The following is a 15,964-nucleotide window of genomic DNA, read 5'->3' on the forward strand; positions in this document are numbered from 1 at the left end:
TCTTGCGGTCATGTTGTGCTTAGATATATCATAAGGATGTGGTACTGATGATGTTAAACACTCCAATCGCTGTTGAGATCTAATATTCTGTGCAGTGCAAGACGAGACCTAGGCCAATGTCATAGGCCTATTGTCAACCAATCACATTTCTCAAATCCTTTCGGGCTAAATTCCAGCTAAACACTTGGAGAGGACATTTAGGCCTAACTACTTACGAAAAGAGTGCTTCTGACAAAGAGCTACAAAAGTAAGTAAATAGCCATATTAGATTGAAAAATAAGGTTATTTCATCGAACTTGCTCACTCAACATATTTGCTGCTACTTCACTCAATCTTGTTTAAAAAGTCTAACTTCCCTTCATAACTGTTTTACATTCCCAGACACCAACCAAAAATGCTTACTTGGCCACATATTCCCAGATTTTCATAAAACAGCCACACTTGTGGTTTCTCTTTTCTGCATCGCCAAATTTTGTGCGAGGCAAAAGAGTAGGCTAGGTAACCTTCAATTAGCTAGTTCAGCGCAGTGGGAGTAGAGGTGTAGTGCTGCCACTTCTTACAATGGTGCTAATTTAGTAAAGTTAGATCAAAACTGAATCAATGTCTTGGTAGATCATATAATGTCATGAATGTCCGGCGAAATCATCCTGTTATTTGGGTATTTTATATGTGATCACCCTATATGTGGTTCCGGCTGTCACTTCATATTCTCAATGAATATGGGCTCCTGAGTGGCACAGCGGTCTAAGGCACTGTATCTCAGTGCTTGATGTGTCACTACAGACACCCTTGTTTGAATCCAGGCTGTATCACAACCAGCAGTGATTGGGAGTCCCATAGGGCGGTGCACAATGGTTTGGCCGGTATAGGCCGTCATTGTAGATAAATGTGTCCTTAACTGGCTTGTTCGGATGTACCGATCCTGTGCAGGTGTGGTTACACGTGGTCTGCCACTGCGAGGAAGATCAGCTGTCCGTCCTGTCTCCCTGTAGTGCTGTCTTAGGCAACTCACAGTACAGACATTGCCATTCATTGCCCTGGCCACATCTGCAGTCCTCACCTCTCCTTGCAGCATGCCTAAGGCACGTTCACGCAGATGAGCAGGGACCCTGGGCATCTTTTGGTGTTTTTCAGAGTGAGTAGAAAGGCCTCTTTAGTGTCCTAAGTTTTCATAACTGTGACCTTATTTGCCTACCGTCTGTAAGCTGTTAGTGTCGAAACGATTGTTCCACAGGTGCATGTTCATTTATTGTTCATGGAACAAAATCAATTCAAATTTTATTTGTCACATACACATGGTTAGTAGATGTTAATGCGAGTGTAGCGAAATGCTTGTGCTTCTAGTTCTGACAATGCAGTAATAACCAACAAGTAATCTAACCTAACAATTTCACAACAGCTACCTTGTACACACAAGTGTAAAGGGATGAAGAATATGTACATAAAGATATATGAATGAGTGATGGTACAGAACGGCATAGGCAAGATGCAGTAGATGGTATCGAGTACAGTATATACATATGAGATGAGTAATGTAGGGTATGTAAACATTATATTAAGTGTCATTGTTTAAAGTGGCTAGTGACACATTTTTTACATGTATGGCAGCAGCCACTCAATGTTAGTGGTGGCTGTTTATCAGTCTGATGGCCTTGAGATCGAAGCTGTTTTTCAGTCTCTCGGTCCCTGGTGGTTGTTGTCCTTGATGATCTTTATGGCCTTCCTGTGACATCGGGTGATGTAGGTGTCCTGGAGGGCAGGTAGTTTGCCCCCAGTGATGCGTTGTGCAGACCTCACTACCCTTTGGAGAGCCTTATGGTTGTGTGCGGAGCAGCTGCCTTACCAGGCGGTGATACAGCCCGACAGGATGCTCTCGATTGTGCATCTGTAAAAGTTTGTGAGTGCTTTTGGTGACAAGCCAAATTTCTTCAGCCTCCTGAGGTTGAAGAGGCGCTGCTGTGCCTTCTTCACCACGCTGTCTGTGTGAGTGGACCAATTCAGTCTGTCCGTGATGTGTACGCCGATGAACTTAAAACTTTCTACCCTCTCCACTACTGTCCCGCCGATGTGGATAGGGGGGTGCTCTCTCTGCTGTTTCCTGAAGTCCACGATCATCTCCTTTGTTTTGCTGACGTTGAGTGTGAGGTTATTTTCCTGACACCACACTCCGAGGGCCCTCACCTCCTCGCTGTAGGCCGTCTTGTCATTGTTGGTAATCAAGCATACCACTGTAGGGTCGTCTGCAAACTTGATAATTGAGTTGGAGGCGTGCAGTCATGGGTGAACAGGGAGTACAGGAGAGAGCTCAGAACGCACCCTTGTGGGGCCCCAGTGTTGAGGATCAGCGGGGTGGAGATGCTGTTACCTACCCTCACCACCTGGGGGCGGCCCGTCAGGAAGTCCAGAACCCAGTTGCACAGGGCGGGGTCGAGACCCAGGGTCTCGAGCTTGATGACGACTTTGGAGGGTACTATGGTGTTAAATCCTGCGCTGTAGTCGATGAACAGCATTCTCACATAGGTATTCCTCTTGTCCAGATGGGTTAGGGCCATGTGCAGTGTGGTTACGATTGCGTCGTCTGTGGACACATTGGGGCAGTAAGCAAATTGGAGTGGGTCTAGGGTGTCAGGTAGGGTGGAGGTGATATGGTCCTTGACTAGTCTCTCAAAGCACTTCATGATGACGGAAGTGAGTGCTATGGGACGGTAGTCATTTAGCTCAGTTACTTTAGCTTTCTTTGGAACAGGAACAATGGTGGCCCTCTTGAAGCATGTGGGACCAGCAGACTGGGATAAGGATTGATTGAATATGTCCGTAAACACACCAGCCAGCTGGTCTGCGCATGCTCTGAGGACGCGGCTGGGGATGCCATCTGGGCCTGCAGCCTTGCGAGGGTTAACACGTTTAAATATTTTACTCACGTCGGCTGCAGTGAAGGAGACTCCGCAGGTTTTGGTAGCGGGCCGTGTCAGTGTATTGTCCTCAAAGCGAGCAAAGAAGTTGTTTAGTCTGTCTGGGAGCAAGACATCCTGGTCCGCGACAGGGCTGATTTTCTTTTGTAATCCGTGATTGACTGTAGACCCTGCCACATATCTCTTGTGTCTGAGCCGTTGAATTGTGACTCTACTTTGTCTCTATACTGACGCTTAGCTTGTTTGATTGCTTTGCGGAGGGAATAGCTACACTGTTTGTATTCGGTCATGTTTCCGGTCACCTTGCAAGTTAGAATAACAATGATCCAGGGTTTTACCAGCCCTGGTAGCACAATCGATATGCTGATAGAATTTAGGGAGTCTTGTTTTCAGATTAGCCTTGATAAAATCCCAAGCTACAATGAATGCAGCCCCAGGATATGTGGTTTCCAGTTTACATAGAGTCAAATAAAGTTTGTTCAGGGCCATCGATGTGTCTGCTTGGGGGGGAATATATGCGGTTGTGATTATAATCGAAGAGAATTCTCTTGGTAGATAATGCGGTCGACATTTGTTTGTGAGGAATTCTAAGTCAGGTGAACAGAAGGACTTGAGTTCCTGTATGTTGTTATGATCACACCACGTCTCGTTAGTCATAAGGCATACACCCCCGCCCGTATTCTTATGTTTGTTTTATGTTTGTTTCTGTCGGCGCGATGCGTGAAGAAACCAGCTGGCTGTACCGTCTCCGATAGCGTGTCTCGAGTGAGCCATGTTTCCGTGAAGCGGAATGCTATCCTTGCTCGGATTTCATTAACCTTGTTGTCAAGAGACAGGATATTGGCGAGTAGTATGCTAGGGAGTGGTGCACGATGTGCCCGTCTCCGGAGCCTGACCAGAAAACCGCTTCGTCTGCCCCTTTTACGGCGTCGTTGTATTGGATCACCGGCTGGGATCCGATCCATTGTCCTGGGTGGTGGGCAAGACACAGGATCCGCTTCGGGAAAGTCGAGGTGAGTTGATGTTGCTCTTATATCCAGTAGTAGTTCTTCCCGACTGTATGTAATAAAACCTAAGATTACCTGGGGTACCAATGTAATAAATAACACGTTAAAAAAAACTGCATTGTTTCCTAGGAACGCGAAGCGAGGCGGCCATCTCTGTCGGCGCCGGAAAACAGTGTTTAAACCCTTTACAATGAAGATCTGCGAAGACATTTGGATTTTTACAAATTATCCTTGAAAGACAGTATTCTGAAAAAGGGACATTTCTTTTTTTGCTGAGTTTATGTATGCTTGAGTATGTAAATATGTAATGTGTGTGTGTGCTTGTACTTGTCTTCCTACATGTTTCTGTTTGAGCGAGTATGTGTCAAGTCCTGACAATAGAAAGCCTTTATTTTCTATGGTGGAGTAGGTCAGGGCGTGACTGGGGGGTGTTCTAGTTTATTATTTCTATGTGTAGTCTAGTTTTCTATTTCTACGTTGGCCTGGTATGGTTCCCAATCAGAGGCAGCTGTCTATCGTTGTCTCTGATTGGGGATCATATTTAGGTAGCCTTTTCCCACCTGTTGTTTGTGGGGATCTTGTTTTTGTATTGTTGCTTTTAAGCCCTATAAGGCTGTACGTTCGTTTGTTTGTTTCTCTTTATTGTTTTTGTTGCTGGTTCACATTCAAATAAATTATGATGAACCCAAATAATGCTGCGCCTTGGTCTACCCATTTCGACGTCCGTTACAGTATGTGAGAGACCCAAGAGTGGGAGGAATGAGGTGGTCCTTCGGTGGGCACAACAGGGGGGTACGTGCACAACAGGGTGCTCTCTTGCTCTGTGGTACTTGGCACAGACACTGCTCAGAAAGACCCCTGTATACACACTACGCTGCCTGGATTCAACTGATTTCTCACTGCGAAGCAATACCTTTATGAGCTCTCACAGAACAACTCCTAAAGCTACTGTGTGTAAACTGAAGACCTAACCTGGAATGTGCCAGGAGGGAGAACTGCCTGAAATACAGTATAGAAAGCCTGCCCTGTGTGAGAGTGACAGAGAGAGAGAGAAAGAGAGGGAGACCGAGAGAGAGTGAGAGAACCAGGAAGAGAGAGAGAGAGATGCGTGGAGAGGGGAGCAGAACAGAGAGAGTGAGGCAGGGAGAGCGAGAGGCAGGGAGAGAGAGAGAGTGTGGTAGGGAGAGCGAACAAGAGGCAGGGAGAGAGAGAGAGGCAGGGAGAGCGAACAAGAGGCAGGGGGAGAGAGAGAGAGAGAGAGAGAGAGAGAGAGAGAGAGTGAGGCAGGCAGAGAGAGCGCATGTGAGTGTGTGTGTGAGGGAGAAGAAACGGCACACAGTGGAGTATTGCTCAGTGACTGGTGGCTGAGGTGAGGTGTAAAGCTGTAGGGGACTTCCTAATAATCAGGGGACCTGAAGACCCTGTCTTTTGTCAAAGAGGAATCAAAACGATATGGGTTCTGTAGAGGCTAGACTAAAGGGCTGAAGGAATATGGAAGAAAAAAATGAGAAACAGAATAAAGGTAGAGGAATGTTTTCAGTGTGACTGTTTTTCTCAAACCACCATTTTCCATCCATCACATCCGGCGAAACTCACCACCTTCCCAGCACAGAGGGCGGACCTGGCTGGAAGTGTGTGTGTGACAGTAAGAAAGGGAGGAAGAGTGTCTGTGACACCTGTCGTCACTCATTATGCTGTTGATCCATCTCCATAGCACTGACACACACAGGTGCAGTTCCTAGCGAGCGCAGCAGAGACACCTGAGAATTTTCTGACAAACACATACCTCCTGTCTCATCTTCTCCATTGAAATGACGATGTCAGGTTTAAACCGAGCGATCGCTGCCTTCTGACAGTGTGGATACCTTCTGTCCAAACTGGCACACTGGAGTTGAGCACATTCTCATCATTATACTTTCCTGATTTCAAATGGATTCAACCTCTTTGATCAACAGGTAATAATGTGGACCTGAGAAAAGGATTGAATGTGAGATATCGTGCTTAGGGTATTTGCCCTCCGGTTTGGAATACTTGGAACAGAGCAAAAGTCATAGAGCTCTCTATTTTTCGGGGGGGTTTTGCTAAGTTATTGTTGCTCTCCGTTTCCGTCCGTCATTAGCTACGACTACTTCAAGAATTAACCAAGGTGAAGTCTGTACCCATGGACAGCCTTCTCTGACTTAATCCCACATGTAGTTTAACACTGACAGACGTTATGAGGGTTGACTTTGAGCTCTGAGCATGTGGAGACTCTTAAGGACCAGACCTATCCCTCTCTGCTCCTCTCTCACCACGTAACAGACTTGTAAGAGTTAGTGTGCCATTGTAAGGGACGTGCTGGAGGTGTATGGCGACTGACATAATGAACCTGCATGGGAACGTATCGGAGTTGATCTCTTCTGCCGTCAGAGCCATAACGCTTCCGTCCTTTGACCCCGACCCTGACCCTTGGCCTAATGGTCCAGAGAGACTTCTGGGAAATGAAAGCAGGAATTTTTCAAATGGGTGTAACGGGAATGATGGCGGCAATGTGCATGACTTTCCGCCAGGCAACTGGACGCATAGCGGCAGGGTTTACAGTGATGAAGCAAGGATTCTGGCATCATCGCAGTGTGTGAAGGGGATGAAAGCAGTGGACAAGAACTGGGCTGCTTTGCTGATCCTGGCGGTCATTGCCGTTACAGTGACGGGTAACATCCTGGTCATCATCGCAGTGTCTCTGGAGAAGAAGCTCCAGAACGCCACCAACTACTTCCTGATGTCGCTGGCTGTCGCCGACATGCTGCTGGGCATCCTGGTTATGCCCATCTCCATGGTGACAATTCTCTATGGTGAGTTCCAGCTCAAGTTCAAAAATGTATTGTCTCATTGTTTGGTTAAACATTTACATTTGTCTTTGGCTTGCACACGTACAGGCTCAGACACAGCACAGTAAAGACATCATAATACTTACAAAGTCTATCAACAAGAGTGTGTTTTGTATATTTGACATTTACGTTACTGTTCTCCGATTTTGTATTCATAGATTTTAGATTTTTATGAAAATGTGTTTTTTTTTTACAAAATGCTATATATCCATTGCTTATCTGGAATGGAATGGTCGTATCCTGTATATTTGACTGTACAGGATTTGGTTGTCTAACCTAGCTATCTTAAGAAGAATGCAGGTACTGTAAGTCGCTCTAGATAACAGCATCTGCTAGATGACTAAAATGTCAAATGTAAATGTTTTACATACAGATCTCCTATTACTGTATTGAGTTATTATATATATTTTTTAATTAAATATTGATGTCACAAATATATCATGTGTACAGTTCTTTATTAAAAATGTAATTATTTGTTACATTTGACTGTGTAAAACCTAGCAGTACTACTTATTTCTCTGAGTGAGGCATATAGCATTTTGGAAAAAAAATACCTGATTATTTGTCTCTGAAATATAACCATCAAGTGATAGATTTTAAATAAATATGTCTGTCATTGAACAACCCCATACAATGATTAGATAGTGAAAAACACACACCAATCTCTTTCATAATTTATTTAAACAATAAAAGCTAATTTACCTACATTTCTGAAAATGGATATATAGTGTTTTGGAATGAAACTCTTCATTTATTTATAGTAGTATTCAGTATGTATTTCATATTTATTAGGATCCCAAATTAGCTGCTGCTGAGGCAGGCACTTCTCTTTCTGGGGTCCAAACAGGAAACAATGTCTGTGTGTCTCTTCACAGTCCCTGTTGTGCCATGAGGTGTTCTTTTATCTGGTTATTGAATCTGGTTTTATTACTAGCTTGAGTTACCTGGGGTGGCAGAGTGTTCCATTCGGTCATGGCTCTATTTAATACTGTTTGCTTCCCAGCCTCTGTTCTGGACCTGGGGACTGTGAAGAGACTTCTGGTTGCACGTGTTGTTTGATGTCGATGAGTGTCCGAACTGTGGGCCAACGGCTTGAACAGATACCATCAACACCTCGCACAAAGACCAACAGTGATGCAGTAAATCTCTCCTCAACTTTGAACCAGGAGAGATTGAAATGCATGTCATTGACATTCACCTTCCGTGTACATCTAAATGCAATGCATGCTGCTCTCTTCTGGACAAACTGCAATTTGCGTATGTTTTTCTTGCCTAAAACAAACTGTTTGGTTGACTGAGATGTCAAGAAAGCAGACCTCTTTCCTATTTTAGTAACCATTGAGTCTATATGTTTTGACCATGATAGCTTGCTATCTAGGGTAACAGCCAGCAGTTTAGACTCCTCAACTTGCTCAATCGCCACATTATTCAATAATAGATCCAGATGAGGTTTAGGTTTGATTGAGTGATTTGTCCCAAAAATAATGCTTTTAGTTTTTGAGATATTTAGCACCAGCCTATTTCTAGTTACTCAATCTAAAACTGACTAGGGGACAGCATTCGGAATTTTGGATGAAAAGCGTGCCCAAATTAAACTGCCTGCTACTCAGGCCCAGAAGATAGGATATGCATATAATTGGTAGATTTGGATTTTAAAAAACTGTTAAAATCGTGTCTGTGAGTATAACAGAACTGATTTGGCAGGCGAAAACCTGAGAAAAATCCATCCAGGAAGTAGAATTTCTTTTTGTTTTGTAGTTTTCTATTCAATGCCATTACAGTATCCATTGACTTAGGACTCAAATTACAGCTCCTATGCCTTCCACTAGATGTCAATAGTCTTTAGAAATTGTTTCAGGCTTGTATTCTGAGTGGACCCTGCAGTGTCACAGAGATTTTTCATGCGCGCGACCGAGAGAGTGCCTTTCTTGTTTGCCTTTTATATTGACAACGTTATTGTCCGGTTGAAATATTATCGATTATTTAGGCTAAAAACTACCTGAGGATTGAATATAAACATCGTTTGACATGTTTCTATGAACTTTACGGATACAATTTGGATTTTTTTGTCTGCCTGTTGTGACTGCATTTGAGCCTGTGGATTACTGAAGAAAACACACAAACAAAATGGAGGATTTTGTATATAAAGAGACTTTATCGAACAAAACAAACATTTATTGAGTAAATTAATGTCTTCTGAGTGTAACCATGTGAAGATCATCAAAGGTAAGTGATTAATTTTAGCTCTATTTCTGACTTGTGTAACTCTTCTACTTGGCTGGTTACTGTTTGTAATGATTTGTCTGCTGGGCGATGTTCTCACATATTCGTAAGGTATGCTTTCGCCGTAAATCCTTTTTGAAATCTGACACCGTGGTTGGATTCACATGAAGTTCATCTTTAAACCTATGTAAAATACTTGCATGTTTTCTGAATTTGTATAATGAGTATTTCTGTATTTGAATTTGGCGCTCTGTAATTTCACTGGATATTGGCCAGGTGGGACGCTAGCATCCCACATACCCTAGTGAGGTTAAAGGTGTCAGTTATTTGTCAGTTATTATTTTAATTCAATACATTTTGTGGTTGTGGTTTTGCAATGTGTTGATATTTTGGTTATATATATACAGTGCCTTGCGAAAGTATTTGGCTCCCTTGAACTTTGCGACCTTTTGCCACATTTCAGGCTTCAAACATAAAGATATAAAACTGTATTTTTTTGTGAAGAATCAACAACAAGTGGGACACAATCATGAAGTGGAACGACATTTATTGGATATTTCAAACTTTTTTTAACAAATCAAAAACTGAAAAATTGGGCGTGCAAAATTATTCAGCCCCCTTAAGTTAATACTTTGTAGCGCCACCTTTTGCTGCGATTACAGCTGTAAGTCGCTTGGGGTATGTCTCTATCAGTTTTGCACATCGAGAGACTGAAATTTTTTCCCATTCCTCCTTGCAAAACAGCTCGAGCTCAGTGAGGTTGGATGGAGAGCATTTGTGAACAGCAGTTTTCAGTTCTTTCCACAGATTCTCGATTGGATTCAGGTCTGGACTTTGACTTGGCCATTCTAACACCTGGATATGTTTATTTTTGAACCATTCCATAGTAGATTTTGCTTTAAAGTTCAATTTTGGTTTCATCTGACCAGAGCACCTTCTTCCACATGTTTGGTGTGTCTCCCAGGTGGCTTGTGGCAAACTTTAAACAACACTTCTTATAGATATCTTTAAGAAATGGCTTTCTTCTTGCCACTCTTCCATAAAGGCCAGATTTGTGCAATATACGACTGATTGTTGTCCTATGGACAGAGTCTCCCACCTCAGCTGTAGATCTCTGCAGTTCATCCAGAGTGATCATGGGCCTCTTGGCTGCATCTCTGATCAGTCTTCTCCTTGTATGAGCTGAAAGTTTAGAAGGACGGCCAGGTCTTGGTAGATTTGCAGTGGTCTGATACTCCTTCCATTTCAATATTATCGCTTGCACAGTGCTCCTTGGGATGTTTAAAGCTTGGGAAATCTTTTTGTATCCAAATCCGGCTTTAAACTTCTTCACAACAGTATCTCGGACCTGCCTGGTGTGTTCCTTGTTCTTCATGATGCTCTCTGCGCTTTTAACGGACCTCTGAGACTATCACAGTGCAGGTGCATTTATACGGAGACTTGATTACACACAGGTGGATTGTATTTATCATCATTAGTCATTTAGGTCAACATTGGATCATTCAGAGATCCTCACTGAACTTCTGGAGAGAGTTTGCTGCACTGAAAGTAAAGGGGCTGAATAATTTTGCACGCCCAATTTTTCAGTTTTTGATTTGTTAAAAAAGTTTGAAATATCCAATAAATGTCGTTCCACTTCATGATTGTGTCCCACTTGTTGTTGATTCTTCACAAAAAAATACAGTTTTATATCTTTATGTTTGAAGCCTGAAATGTGGTAAAAGGTCGCAAAGTTCAAGGGGGCCGAATACTTTCGCAAGGCACTGTATGTTATATACACCGGCTAGTTTATTACCGACACCAACCTGTTCACAAAAATGTATCGCTCCTACAGGCAGTGAGTCACATGGCTGTGGCTTGTTATATAAAGTAGACAGACAGGCATCTTGTTACTGTTCTATTGAACGTTAGCATGGCCATAACAAGTTGGCCATAAACATCCGCCCTCCTGGGCTTTTCACGCACAACAGTCTCTAGGGTTTACCGAGAAAGGTGCGACAAACAAAAAACATCCAGTCAGCGGCAGTCCTGTGGGCGAAAACAGCTAATAGATGAGAAAGGTCGAAGAAGAATCTTGTAAGTTCACAGGCGGTCCACAAACAGAACAACAATGGTGTGCAGAAAGGCATCTCAGAATGCGCAACTTGTTGATCCTTATCACAGATTGGCTATGTTGCAGCAGATGACCACGCAGGGTTCCACTACTATCAGTTAAAAACAAGAAGAAGCGGCTCCAGTGGGCACGCGATCACCAACACTGGACAATTGATGAGTGGAAAACCATCACCTGGAACCTGACAGCGAGTTCAGTTTACTTGATTGGCCTGCACAGTCCCCAGACCTCAACCCAATAGAACATATTTGACATGAGATGGAACTGGCTGTTCACAGCATGAATGTTGAATAATTTTTTATTCTTTATTTAACTTGGCAAGTCATTTAAGAACAAATTCTTATTTACAATGACTGCCTACCCCGGCCAAACCCTAACCCGGAAGACGCTGGGACAATTGTGCACTGCCTCATGGGACTCCCAATCACAGCTGGTTGTGTTACAGCCTGGAATTGATGCCTCTAGCACTGAGATCCAGTGTCTTAGACCACTGCACCACTCGGAAGCACCTATGTACCGCCGTCCAATCTGCAGCAACTGTGGAACGGTTCCAACATTGTGTGGAATGCTCCAAAAGAATTCAGGCTATTTTGGAGGCTGACCCTGTTCTAGACGGGTGTATCTAATAATCTGGTAGCATTGAAAGTACCAATTACTGGGATTGTTACTGAATATGAGCTAAATTGCGAGCATCCCTTAGAGATCTTTACTCTGGAAGCTGGATAGACATGTACAGTCATACTATGGAAGCTGTCAGATATTTGCCTATATGGCTTTGTATTTTGATTTATGGTCCCCTTACTAGAAGCCTCCACCCCCATCTGGTCTGGTGAACATACCACATACCCACAATGCTTTGTGCAAGTAATGAATGTCACCAACATTTTTTTCACCTGAAACATGGAGTGGAGAGGACTCTCTCTGAATAGAGTGCTGACTCTCTCTGAATAGATCTCTCTCTCTCTTTCCCAGCTTCTCCAGGGATTGGAGTTAGACAGTCTGTTGTTTCCTAAGTCCCTCTCCGTGCCTTTCTAAATGTGTAAATGTCACAAGTCTGCATTTATAAGGAGCTTTAAGCCCTAAGTAGAGACCTCATTTGCATGAAAATGAGGAGTGTAGTAAATGAGTCTGAAGGAAGTGTGCTTCTGTGAAAAGTACGACCTCTGCTGCTTATTAGATGTTCCCCTTTAATAAGCAGACAAAAGAACTCATTAAACGTTGGGATGCCAACAGAAACTCGTCAGATACTTTGTCATTATTTTCTTGTGTTGCTACTTTGTCGCTAAATTGCCCAAAGTGGATTGGATTCATCTGGCACATGAAAAGACTGGGCAAACAGAGAATATCTTTTCATTACAGAGAGAACAACAACTGTATTACAGGCCTGTCTGTCTATTACATGCTGTTGGGGATTAGACGTCTTGATTCTTATGAATGCATATAAATGAGGTTTTACCCTTTGAACAGTGTCCAGAGTCAACCAATAATTTATTAGCTTGCTATTGCCATAGATTATGTGAGGGTTTATTAATTGTCTGCCTTTCAGTGATGTGACACCAGATTACAGCCCCACAGGGCTCTGATTCAAAGTAAGGTAGAAGATGAACATGAATAGTCTCACCTGACAGCCATTCTTAGAAGGCTTGCGAGATTAAGGCCTTCATGGTCCACTGAGTTATAATCAATCACTCTGTTTTATAGACACTTTTAACTGGGCTGAGTAGTCACCAAAGGCGACATCTGGATGTTCATGAGAACAGAGTACTCTGTTATGGTCTTAATGGAGGTTAGCCAGACCCTCCAGTCCTGTCCTGTGGGACTGTTAGGAAGACAGCACCTTTCTTCAGCCTCGCCACTCATTTAGCTCTACTGCCCTCTGGAAATAAGGAAATGATTTAATCTCTTTATTGATTTGTCTCTCTCTCTTCTCGGTTATGTCAGGATCCTGATACCTGGTCTGTGTCTCCCACCTCCACCACTTTCATGGCTTTAATCGCACTCCTTTCCTTTGCTTTCGCTCATGCACTGTTTCGTTCTTAGAGGGGTGCATGACAGAGAAAAACAGAGACCTCTTTTCAGAGTTTGTGTTTTTGAAGACAGAAATTTTTGACGGGCAGGTATGCCATGTTCTGTTGCCGATGCAGTAAGTGTGCTCTAGTTTCTTGGTGTTGTCTAGATCATGACATAGAGAATTGAATCATTCCTACTGGGCACATATCAGTTCACCGTTTAGTTTTGTTTGACTTTAAGTTGATTTTCATGTGAAATCAAAACATTTCATTTAGGTCAAATTTAGTTGAAAAAAGACGAAATACCCTTATGTTTATTTTTTGCAAATCCAATTAGTTTTCCATGTTGATTCAACGTCATCGCATAGATTTTCTGGGGATGAAATTATGTGGAAACAACGTTGATTCAACCATTTTTTGCCCAGTGGGTTATGACTAATGCTTAACTAAGGGGAAATGTGTTTCATATAACCCTGTAAAATCCTTTGACCCTCGTTCTTTAGACTGTCTTTATAGAAGAAGATTACCCCCTTGGTAAAAATAGACCTAATCCCCTGGGTAATGGACTAGAGAGGGAGAGAGAGAGAGAGAGAGAGAGAGAGAGAGAGAGAGAACAAGAGAGAGAGAACAAGAGAGAGAGAGATGAGTGGTTTTGTGGTTAGGGAGAAAATTTGGTTTGTGCTCAGACGTTTAGCCAGACACGGGGGAAATTTCAGGTCAAGCCAGCAGCAGCAAAACAAGATTCAAAAGAGCAGCCAGCATGAAGATTAGGGTGGCAGGTAGCCTAGCGGTTAAGATCATTGGGCCAGTAACCGAAATGTCACTGGTTTGAATCCTAAAGCTGACTAGGTGAAAAATCTGTTGATGTACCCTTGAGCAAGGCACTTAATTGCTCCTTTAAGTCGCTCTGGATAAGAGTGTCTGCTAAAGGACAGAAAAATGAAGGAAAGACTGAGTCTCAGCAGCTTCCTCTCAGACACAACCAAACACAAAACAAAGCCTTGTCATTATCTGCTCTCAGAGAACCAGATGTGTTCACAGGGCAAAATAGGGGTATACAACAATGCAGGATCAAGGAGTTAGCCTGTTAACTTGCCTAAATATATATTTTTTTAAAGATATAAGCTTCAAATGGGCATGGTCTACTTAACAACCAAAAATACATACAGTATGTACGTTTCTGGTTGTTTATCAAAGTTAGCTGGCTAACTCATCGATGCTGCTTTGTAGTATACCCCTCAGGTAAATCACAGACGGAGAGATACAAGAGGAGGAAAATAAACAAATTGGTTTCTAGGGCGAAAGACAAGAGATGGGAATGATAGAGTTCCTGATGCTTCAATCAAGGGAGGGACTGAGAGAGAAACATCTGAACGAGAGAGAGAGAGAGAGACAGAGGGAAGAGACAGAAGCCTTGTTTATACCCGGTTTTAACTTACATCCTTTGTCCTGATCTTGTCCACATTCTGAATATGCCCACATTTTTAGAAAGGTGTAGACAATCAAAAGACACAATGTGATCTGATTGTGATCAGATCATCCTGCCCACCTCTTGAGATAGTCAGACACACATTGTGTCTGGATATCTTACAAGTGTCGACATATTGGGATAGAGAAACTATTTAAATCATCATTATTTTGCCCTCTAAAATCATTGGCAGGTGGTACCATTGACCGAGAACATCAATGTGTCTTACAATAAATAAATAAATATTATTTTGAAAGAATAGCTGTGAAATAATTTGCATAATTGACCAGGAAACCTGTTCACAATGCAGACACAGTGGACGGATAACAGACACATTGTAATACCACGCATAAACACATTTTGGGAAATGTGGGCAAAATTAGACTGTAGACAAGATCAGGACAAAGGACACATGTTAGCCCCAGGTATAAACGGGACTAGAGAGGGACAAGAGAGAGCGAGAGAGAGAAAGGGAGAGAAAGAGAGAGACAGAGAGAAGAGGAGGCTGACTGAGTGTATAGGTGTTTGATACAGGGGCAGTTTGAGAAAGGATTTGGAAAACAGACCCGAGAAAGAGAAATGGAGAGATCAAGAGAGGCGAACATCTTTTCTTGCTTATCCTCCCACCGTTATTTGAGCTACATAACTACCCTCATTTGGGGTTCTTTGGTGCATGATGTCATAGTCATGGATATTTGATAGTTTGTTTCTGATCCACTGTTTATGCGTCTGTATTATTGGTACAGGCCCCGTGTTTCAAATTCTACCCACTGGAGCCCACCAGCGCTTTACTGTGTAAATGCTGCAGTTAGAGGCAGAGGTAGTGGATTGGTGGATGTATTTATTTATACGGCTCTGTGTTTATTTTTGGAGTCTCTGACTGCTTCCAGTCCTCCTATAACTAGTTATAAAACCCTATTACACCAACGTCAAGACCAGGAATGGGGGCATCAACCATGACAGATTGTACACATGCATGCACCGCACACACACACACACACACACACACACACACACACACACACACACACACACACACACACACACACACACACACACACACACACACACACACACACACACACACACACAGTCAGTATTGGCTTTTAAGAACCTGGTATCAAACACAAAAAATACTGCTATTGAACCCCAGAATAATACAGGATATCAGTAATGAACACTGTATCCACGGTGATAGACAATTTGGGAACACGTCATACATAAATGCTGTTACCAGGGTGATGATGAACCCCAGTTTAAATCCAAATGGCTAGTTGCCATGACTCTCATCCATTGACTCAAGCGTTGTAACTATTGGCCTCACTGTGTGAGGTGTGCAAGTGTGACATATACTGCATTGTACTC

General features: G+C 42.9%; 1 protein-coding gene across 1 annotated transcript in view; it reads left to right on the forward strand.

Annotated features, from left to right (window-relative positions):
- Positions 1-5,197: 5,197 nt before the first annotated feature.
- The window catches only part of LOC112239637 (5-hydroxytryptamine receptor 2A), a 38,295-nt gene continuing 27,528 nt past the window's right edge, over positions 5,198-15,964 (forward strand). Inside the window, exon 1 of the mRNA XM_024408075.1 lies at positions 5,198-6,750. Within this exon, the coding sequence (XP_024263843.1) occupies positions 6,267-6,750 (484 nt within the window). The 5' untranslated portion in view covers positions 5,198-6,266. The remainder of the gene's footprint in view (positions 6,751-15,964) is intronic.

The sequence above is a fragment of the Oncorhynchus tshawytscha genome, linkage group LG03 (assembly GCF_018296145.1).
Source record: "Oncorhynchus tshawytscha isolate Ot180627B linkage group LG03, Otsh_v2.0, whole genome shotgun sequence".
Lineage (NCBI taxonomy): Eukaryota > Metazoa > Chordata > Actinopteri > Salmoniformes > Salmonidae > Oncorhynchus > Oncorhynchus tshawytscha.